Below are 10,694 nucleotides of genomic sequence, written 5' to 3' on the forward strand. Positions count from 1 at the left end.
AAAGATCCCCTTCAGTCATGAATGACCATGGAATTGCACCTAGAAAATTCCTCTCCTAGGCACAAGTCCAGGCAAAGTTGTTTGTGGAAGACCAGCAGTCGCCCATGCATACCACCCTCCCCTCTTCATGCCACTGATGTTATCCAAGGGAAAGGCAAAGGCTGATACAGCTTGGCACCAGTGCTGTTGCAACTCATTTCCACAGATGAGTGAACTTGAGCAATATGAAATAAAGTGTCTTGCTCAAGAACACAACACATAACCCTGTCTGGGAATCAAACTTACAACTTCATGATCATAAGCATAATGCTCTAACCACTGAGCCCTATACACACATTGTTTCCACCTGCACCTGCCCTACTGAACTTATCTCCAAGTACCTTGACTGTGTCCTTGCCACCCACCCCCATCCCCTAGTAGCTTCCCTCTCCACATACTTTCATGACACCAACCATGTTCTCAATTTATTTAACTCTTTCTCCTTCCCTACTGGCTCCTCTTGATATCAAATTGATATACATAATGATAATGAAGGTCTTCTTGCTCTGAAACACTTTCTAAGACCTTCATCCAGACCCTCAGCACAACACCTCCACACTTCTTTGTTTAGATGAACTCATCCTCTCCCTCAACTGATTCTCGCTTGCTCAAAGTTTTTGCCATCATATCTTTGGAGTGGCCATGGGAATGAGCCCCAACTATGTGAACTTGTTCGTTGGCTATGTTGATACCCAAATATTCACACAGTTCACTGGTCCTATTCCTGAGCTATATGGTTATTATATCGATGACTGAATTGGTGCAATCTCACTCTCCTAGGAACATCTTGATTCCTTCCTCTCCTTCATCCAATCCTTCCATCCTACAATTCAATTCTGCTGCACTGTCTTCATCTCCTCTGTTGAATTTTTTAATATTTCCATTAGTAAACACCACTCTGCTCTTACCATTTCCATCTGCTACAAACACAGACTTACACTACTATCTCAACTTATCTTCCTCCCACCATACCCACACCAACCTCTCCATCCCCTACTCCCAGTTCCTCTGTCTACACTGGTTCTGCAGTGAATGATTTTGACATCCATTCTCAATCTAAATTGTCCTTCCCTGAGCATGATCTGTTGACTGTGCCTCTGCTCTCTCTCCTTTTCTCCTCATCTATCACCCCTCAAATGTACCATTTTCTGAGCCTTCCATCAACTCCAGTCTGAGCCCTCCACCTCTTCCCTCCTTCAAATACACTCATAATCTGCGTGAGCTACTGGTCAGTAGTTTCTTCTCTACTCCTGGTATCCAACCTGGCTCCTTCCTCTGCTCTCGCCCATGCTGTTGCACCTGCCACTACCTCTCCAACACCACTATCATCATTTGCACTCACCACCACCCCTATCACATCACTGACTCCTTTACCTGCAGCTCATCTGCTGCATCTCCTGCTCTTCTCTGTACATTGGTCAATGAAGGAATTTATACATACACATACATATATATACACATACATACATATACATATACATACATATATATATATATATACACAGACACACACACACAGAGGGTTGGCCAAAAATCACCCGACAGTAAATCAAAATTAAAAAGGACCATGTGCTCTTGGCCCTCATAAACCCACCAAGACTGTTTACATTCCTCTTGAAGATATCAATTGGTTCTAACAAAGAAAATCCTGAGGTAAGGAAGGACTGGGTGATGTGGTTATTGTTGTAGCTGAGCCTGAAGGAGGCGAACAACAGAGATAATGAATGGAGGAAAAATGTGTGTGTTGGGAGTGCCTGAGTGGAGGTAACATGAGGCCAACCAGCTTTATGAAGCAGAGGCCATTGTAGTAGTGGTAGAAAGAGCAAAGAGAATGGACACAATACATCTATTGAACCAAAGACTGGTGTGTGTGTGTGTGTGTGTGTGTGTGTGTGTGTGTGTGTGTGTGTGTGTGTGTGTGTGTGTGTGTGTTATAAACAGTCTTAATAGAAAACGAAAGACATACCTTGGTGATTTTCTTTCCTTTTAGTCCAGACTGTGAACATAAACTCTCCAACTCATCATGCCACTGCAGACCCATTGACTGGCAATTGTTCAACTGTAAAACAACGAGAGAAAGACAAATGTGTGTATATATATCATCATCATTTTAAGGTCTACTTTTTCATGCTTGCACGCGTTGGACGAGATTTGTTGAGTCAGAATTTTCTATAGCCAGATGCCATTCCTGTTGCCAACTGTCACTTCTCTTTAAGCAAGGTAATATCTCCCATGGCCAGACACTCATTTTACAACTATCACATGATATCAAAATAAAGTGACAGACACAGATATATATATATATGGGTGGGAATTTGGCATTTCTTTATTACATTTATGTATGTATGTTTCAGTATTTAGTAATTAATTAATGATGCCACACTATAATTGCAATCCAAAAATGCAATCAAAATAGGACATCTCAGACTGAGACGAAATATGGATCATAAATGTGCAGTTACTCTATATAAATACTTGAAAGATACAAGACCAGTAGAAGAAAGAGGGAATGAGGGCGGTAGGGGTGAGACTTAGGCCTTCCCTAAACCACAAATGTATGGTAGTATAAATAATGATATAGGGCCAGTTACCAAATGAAATGTAGACATAAGCTAAGTTATCTGACATAATGGGAAGACAGCCAGTCATGCAAGTAGACATTGTATCTACATAAGCCAGAATATACATGTGAGTGAGAGAGAGAGAGAGAGAGAGAGAGAGAGAGAGAGAGAAACAGACAGGCAGACATATGTTAAAGGAAGAAAACTAACTCGTTGGTTAATGGTTAGTCCATTTAATACCGACCCACATGGGACTTCTCTCTGGTTCTATGGTACAAACTTCCTGTTTTGAACTCACCAAAATTAAAAGCTTCCATTAAAATTTCATGTTAATTTATGATCCTAACAACAGCTTAATAATGGTATCAAATTTTGGCACAAAGCCAGCAATTTTGAGAGAGTGGGGCTAGTTGATTACATTGATCCCAGTATTTGACTTGTACTTATTTTATTGGCTCCAAAAGGATGAAACACCAAGCTGACTTCAGTAAAATCTGAACTCAGAATGTAAAGATGTACAAAATGCTGCTAAGCATTTTGCCTGGTGTGCTAACAATTGTGCCAACTCATTGCCTAACACCAGCTTAATATTAAGGACAAAGTTATGTTACTAAACTCTTTATTATTTTCAAAATGAACTGAAACAAAAGTAGTGTGCTTCTATAAAAATACGGTAACAAAAAAGAGTTACATATTCAAAGATACAATTTATGTGTTCTGTAACTCAGCTGGGACAGTTTGACAGAATACTACACCAGGTTACTGTATCTGTTTTGGCATGGCTTTCTATGGCTGGATGCCCTCCCTAACACCAACCACTCTGCAGAGTGGACTGAGTTATTTTTTATGTGGCACCAGCACAGGGGAGGTCAGTTTCGGTCTTTTTTACAAATGGATGCCCTTCCAAACACAAACCACTTTACAGTGTGGACTGGATGCTTTTTACATGGCACTATCACTGGCAGGGTCACCAAGTAACTTGCAAGACAGATCCTTTCAGAAGGAAGGGGGGCATTGGGGGAGGTGATCTTGTGCCAGTTGATGAAAGGTTGTAGTGAGACAGAAACAAGTGTCTTGCTGTAGAAGAGATATATGGTGAGAGAGAGAGAGAGAGAGAGAGAGAGAGAGAGAGAGAGAGAGAGAGAGAGAGAGAGAGAGAGAGAGAGAGAGATGGTGGTGAAATACCAGGGCATGCTCACAAAGAACAAGGATCAGAATATAAATGATTGGGTATTGCTAGGGTGCATGAGTAGGGAGTAGATACTTCACATGAATGCAAGGATAGTTGAGGGTGAGGGAGAACAGGATAGTACTGGATACAGTGAGCAGGGCAGTGAGAACAGGACGGGGAGAAAGAGATAAACATTGCCACTCCAGGAGTGGTTGGCATTAGGAAAGGCATCCAACTGTAGAAACCATGCCAAATCAGACTGAAACCTGTTGCAGCTCTCCAGCTCCAGTCAGACCATCTAACCCATTCCAGCATGGAGAGCAGATGTTAAATGATGATAGTACATTAAAACAGGAAATGTAAGAAAAAGAAGAGATGTAGTTTGGTTTGTTGGGGTAGGGTGTGGAAAAAGTTTTATTGTTGTTACAGTGCTGAAGTGGGCTGTCTTCTCAAGAACTTCATATTGCTAGATATCTTAGTCCATTGTCATCTCCGTGAGGTCCAACATCCAGAAATCGGTCCTAACCACTTCATTCCACACCTTCCTGAGTCTCCCTCTTTCACAGGTGCCATCCATTCTCAGTGATTGGACTTCTTTATATAGCTGTCTACATTCATATGCATCATATGTCCGAACCAACATAATCTTTCTTGCATGCTGCATCTAATTCCTCTTATGCCCAACTTTTCTCTCAGAACATTTGCACTTTGTTGTATGTGCACACTGATGTTGCACATCCAACAGAGCATATTATCTTCATTCCTGTCAAGTCTATGCATGTCTTTTAGATTCAGAACCCAGGTCTCATTACTGTGGGGTACAGCTGTTTGTACACAAGCATCATACAATCTACCTTTCACTGTGGGAGGGTCCTTTTGTTGTCAACAGAGATAAAAGTTCTCTGAACTTCCTCTATCCTATTCTTATTCTAGAAGCAATACTTTCAGAACATCCTCTACCATTGCTAATTTGGTAACTTAGATAACAGACACTATCCACAATCTCAAGAGAGACTCCTGGGCCTTTTTAGAGAGTCTAATTCCTGTGTGACCTTAGTGCTTATTGTTCCTGCACATCTGCCACATATGAAGACAACTTTATCAGTTAATCTACCTGTGATTCCATTACACCTCTTATGTGTCAATAGTTGACACTGGGTGCAGTGAATGGAATTACTTCCAACTCCTTTTCTACATACTGAGCAGAGCCATTTCCCTGACAGAAGGAGAGTCTTATCTGCTTTCTTGCTAACAATAAATTTTGTCTTTGACAACTTTTATTTAAAAAAAAAAAAGCAGTATTTAGTTTCAATGTTATTCTGTAGTTACAAAATATATTTCATATCTGTCAACTAAACCCACACAGTCATTACATGATGATGTAGCAGTATAATGGTGGGGGTCGGAACTGAGAGTAGGAAAGGGAGATAACTATGCTGAACTGTGAAACTTGTGTTAGCATGTAACTTGTGTTCATAGTTAAAGCAGTGATAGTGTTGGTGGGTCAGGTTTTCATAGTTCAACTGTATGTAAATGGGAGTAGATGAATAAATAAGTTAGTAGCAGAGTTCTACTGTGTAGTAGCAGTAGAGTTCACGTGTGTTGTTGTGTTTAGGCTGTTGTTGTTTAGCCTCTGGTTAGCCCTGATTGAACAGCCCTATAATAGAATCAAGGGCATTCTAAACTAAATTATCTAATTATGTTTTCTCTTTTTCTTTTTTAACCCTTAAACTTCAAAACTAAATTTCATTGTTATTCCAGCAATGGGTGTTAAATATTTACCAAAAAAATTTTCTGCAAGTCACATTGTCTCAATTGAGATATCTCAACAAAAAATAGCTTCAAACATAACATTGCTCAACAAAAGATAGACTGGTATAGAAAACTGCTTTCTGCAGTGAAGGTTAGTGAAATTTTGAGTGGATATATCTAATTTCTGCAGTAAAAGCATAAATGAGCTATGATCAGCTTTTAAAATCTCTAGCGCTTCATATATATATATACAATGAAGAGTAGTGAAATTTGGAGTGGATATATCTGATTTCAGCAGTAAAATGGTTGAAAACAATAAGATGTCATTTGAAAGAAATTTAGTAACTCTTTGTAGCTGGCACCCTCAGATCACTCTTGACAGTTTGAGATGCAGTGGTAGTGGTGTCTTGAGGTGTTGCTGAAATGTCCAGGTGTTGGTGTCTTTTGTTTTACTTGTTTGTGGCTAGTTATACATACAGCTGCATTAATGTTCTAGAAGCCATCCCAGTGTGCTGTTGATCTATCAATTTGTCTAGGTGTTTATAGGTGACTCAACATACACTTTCAAACATTGTATGTTGAGTTGCCATTCCTAAACTATCACTAGGGACCAAGACATAAGATGATAATTGTTTCTTTTATATTTACCTTTAAGATAATTCCATCAGCATTTTCGATCAAGGTCTTACAGTTAGCCACCAACTGGAACACAGAAAAAGACATACAACAGTGCAGTGCAAGAATTATAAGTTACACCAATGAAAGACATCCTCACTCTCATCATTGTCATTATCATAACCACCACCACCGCCGCTGCCAACGCCACCGCCACCACCTTGATTATCATCATTGTATCGTCAGTTTCTTCTGTTTTCTGCCTCTCAAATCAATTCAGTCTTTGGTCAGTTTTAACAACTGAAGACAGCAACGACAAAAATACTTGGGATGAGAACGGCAATAATGACAATCATGATTACGACGATGATGACAATTACAATGGTGACAATGATGATACTTATGATGATGATGATGATACTGATTGTGATAAATTATAATGGTGTTGATATTGATGAGGATGATGCTAGAAATGATAGCAATAATGATGATAATGGTGGTGGTAGGAGTAATATTGATGATGATGCTGGTGGGAGGAAAGGAAAACTTAAAAAATGTAAACAGTTACTCACTTCATTAAAAGAGATCATAGCTTTTTTCACTAAATCTGGCAACATAAACTGTGACCCTCGGTACTCCAGATGGGGGTACTGAAACAAAATGGAGACAAAAATTACAACAACTAATAGGGGTGGTACAAAGGAACATTTAGACACTAGTATACTCCAGGTAAGAATACTGAGTGAGGAAATTAAAATTACTACAAAACACAAAGGATAAGAGAATAGATGACACCCCCATAGAATGTTCGAGTAGTGACTGATGATGCTGTCCTCAAAGGAGAGACCAGTCCTGAATGCTTGTGACAGAGTCGACTCTGCATAAAGGTACCCACGGACCTGGTGACAGTCCAACCTTTTAGCATTCAGATTACTCGGTCAAAAGCAATGTTTATTTATCCACATGGGTTTGAATTAATCATGCATAATCCCATAGCTTTGAGATATTGAGGATGTGATTGTCTATATTTAGACTGACATTGTAGGGTTAGTGTGAGAGGCTGGCTCTGGCTAGTTTTAACATAAAACAGATTGAATATTTGGGCCTGATATGACTGGTTTAAAAGTTAAAGGGTTAAATCTATCACCCAAGAACTCAGACTGCAAAAACCCTGAACAAATACCATGAGGCACCTCATCCAATGCTTTTACATCTCACAAATCCATTGTCTTGAATGATTGGCATTTCATTTTATTGATTGTTAAAGGATGAAAGGTGAAGTTGACCTCGGCAGGATTTGAACTCAGAACACAAAGAACCAGAACAAATACTAGGTTGAGGAAAAAGTTTGTGTACTGTGTCAAGCATTATTTTAAACATAGCATTGTTTTAAAAATAATGCTATGTTAAAATAATGCATAACATGGCACACAAATGTTTTCCTCATCCTAATACCTTAAGTTATTTTGTCCTATCCACTAACAATTCTTTCAATCTGCTCCAGGTCCTGTGCAATGAGAGCCAACTGGAACAATGTGGTTGTGAAATAAAACTGCTTCAACACATAGCCATACATGTAGGACCCTAAATCAACTCCTGTCCCATCCACTGCTGTCATTGATTACTTAAAAAAAAACAAAAAAAAAAAAACCAACAAAGAACAGGCTATCCAAAGAATACTTACCATTCCTTTAAGAAACATACTAAACTGGTCCCCACTGGTGTTGATGACACGCGATGCCAGAAGGCGAACACCTTGCTTAATGTTAGCAATTGGTTGTAAACCACAGATGTCTTTGAAAGACATCAGGGCATTGTGGACACTATCTCTTAGCTCAAGTCCTTCTTTCAAGGGACCCACAGCACTCTGAAATAATTGATTAGAAAGTGAGTTTAATCTTCACAGAAAAACGAAAAAAAAAACATTTGAATTTTTCAAGCCAATATCTTGTGTAACATAAACTAATCCTCCATCTTGTTTTCAATTCAAAGAAGCAGTATGTCTATTTTCTAGTTTCTTTTACTTGTTGCAATCATACTGGGGCACTACCTTTAAAGGGTTCTGGTTGGAGAGATCAACTCCAGTACTTGTTTTCACTCTGGTACTTTAACTAATGGTCTCTTTTGCCAAATTGCTTTGTTACAGGGGCATAAACAAACCAACATTGGTTGTCAAACAATGTGGTGGGGGACAGACACAAACACACACAGATTATGCATACCAAATTCACAAAACGGTAACACTCGCCTAAGGTACCATGCTTTAGGACTGAACCTGAAATCACATGGTAACATACACATGCTTGCACCTAGTATAGGTGTACAAATTTAAACTTTATCTACAGCAAAGAATTCCTTCAAGACTATTTCCTCAGCTGTGAGATGTGTAGGGTTTAGGATCTCTCATGAGCCAAAGACTTCATAAAGCCAAAGATTAATCTAGTTTCCATAGCATATAAGATTATAACACTTGTCCCACTCACTGAATGAGATGCTAGTCCATTGCAGGGTTAACTTCTCAGCTATTACTGGAACTCATTTACAGCTGAGTGGGACTGGAGCAAAGTGAAATGAAGTGCTTTTCTCAAGAATACAATGTATCGTTTGGTCCAGGAACCAAAACCATGATCATAAGATTGTGAGTTCAACAATCTAACCACTAGGTCATGCACCTTCACTTATGTAGAGTTTACATTTGGACTATGCATTCACCAAGGAATTAGTAAAAATTACAATGAATGTTCAACCCAACACAATACTCCTACTCATCTACCAACCCACATTGACTCAAGGTACATTTATGCTAAACAATATATTACGCATTATAAACAATATTAATTGGTCGGCATTTCTAATTAAAACATTGCTTGAATTGATTGAAAAACAAATCATGGAAAACATTGTGTTTGTTGCATTGGCAATAAATTCAGGAGCAGGTAATTCAATGGATCAAAGAACGACAGAGATTCACACACATATAACTATGTAGGTAGGGTAAAATCTAAATTGTGTCCCCTTGAAGCACATCTGCTTATTCTGGTATTACAATCCAGTATGTAGTTGTTGTAGTTATATGAGGTACGCATTAGAGTTAGAAATTCTGGAAATATTGTTTGCAGAGTTACTATATAACGAAACAGGAAGTTGGAAAAATGTTTTGGTATTAATGCCACAAAATTTTTCCAACTTCCTGTTTTATTAAACACACACACATATGTAAATGCAACATATCAGGTATTGAAGCTATCCTTATCAAAATACAGCTTAGATGGACAGGTCATCTCTCATGCATGAGTGATATCGGAATCCTGAAGCAGTTCCTCTTTGGTCAATTTCCAACAGAAAGATCAACTGGAAGGCCACTCTTATGCTTCAAAGACAAACTAAAAGACAATCTGAAGTGATAGAACATTCCCTTTTCTGCCAAGGAAAACAAGGCATCACAACACAAACCCTGACACCAGTCCTGCTTCTCCTCAGTTCAAAGATTTGAGTGAAGTCGACTCCAACATAAGGACTGTAAAAGTTTGATAGTTGTAATAGAGACATTAGTCTCTCTCTATCACCTTTCAACAGCATTATAAATTAAGGAACAGTAGAACAATTTAACAACATAATAAAAATAAGTTTTATTTTTTGATGATGCTTGGTGATATAAATCCTGTGTCACTCAGCTTAGCAGCCGCTGATTAATTTGTAATTGGTATTGGAAGGTTAAGAGCTTCCTTGATGCCTGCCAGAGAAGCAAGTAGCTATCACCATCGAAGGCATCGTGGTGAAGAGTGCTTCGTTGAGGAGCGAGGGTTGTCACGTCGAAGGTCTCTCGCTCAACTGTCTAAGAAAGTGAAACCCACTCTTTAAGTACTAGTTTTACTATGCATGCGCAATCGAGGGGCTTCCGGTGGTGAAGTCCCTTGTGCATGCGCAGAATAGTACTTCCTCAATGGCGGCTATAATTTCGCGCCACTACAGGACCAACTTCATGCAAGCATGAAGGCACACTGGCAAAATGCCACTCCTATAAATGCAAACCATATCTACCGTGGTTTTGCGGCCTGGAGCAAAGTAGGCCTTGCTGTCCACACAAGAAAACATGTAAATTGTCCACAAGCACTCGAGCAAACAGAGTCCTTAACTTGATCCATTTGCCAAGAGATTTGCAGGCCTCAAGAGACACATGAGTGTCCATAAATCACATTTACTGCTTTCTACTACTGAACCCTAATTTGTCACTTGTGACAAGAAAATCCAGTGTGTGTGTGTGTGTGTGTGTGCGTGCGTGTGTGTGAATCCAACCCACTAAGGGGTAATATCTATCCAATATACTGCTGGAAGAATACCCAATTATTATTACACTAGTGTTTTTCCTTCGTATTACCAAGTGCAATAAATGGGTGTGGGTAAGAAGATATTTTACCAATAATTTATATAGCAATAAGAAAATGGTGGGAAATAGGTGGTATTCATCAACTTGCAGACATTGTATTGTGTCAATTTACAATGCCTGCAAGTTGATGAATACCACCTATTCCCCTCCATTTTCTTATTGCTATATA

General features: G+C 39.1%; 1 protein-coding gene across 4 annotated transcripts in view; it reads right to left on the bottom strand.

Moving 5' to 3' along the window:
• LOC106870770 (inactive phospholipase C-like protein 2) overlaps positions 1 to 10,694 on the bottom strand; it is a 196,819-nt gene that overhangs the window by 12,260 nt on the left and 173,865 nt on the right. For all 4 annotated transcript variants that reach the window (XM_052976011.1, XM_052976010.1, XM_052976012.1 and 1 more), the window contains 4 exons: positions 7,823 to 8,005; positions 6,711 to 6,788; positions 6,172 to 6,225; positions 2,006 to 2,098 (listed from right to left, as the gene is read on the bottom strand). In XM_052976011.1, coding sequence (XP_052831971.1) covers positions 2,006 to 2,098; positions 6,172 to 6,225; positions 6,711 to 6,788; positions 7,823 to 8,005 — 408 coding nt within the window. The remainder of the gene's footprint in view (positions 1 to 2,005; positions 2,099 to 6,171; positions 6,226 to 6,710; positions 6,789 to 7,822; positions 8,006 to 10,694) is intronic.

This window comes from Octopus bimaculoides, chromosome 23, assembly GCF_001194135.2.
Source record: "Octopus bimaculoides isolate UCB-OBI-ISO-001 chromosome 23, ASM119413v2, whole genome shotgun sequence".
Classification (NCBI taxonomy): domain Eukaryota; kingdom Metazoa; phylum Mollusca; class Cephalopoda; order Octopoda; family Octopodidae; genus Octopus; species Octopus bimaculoides.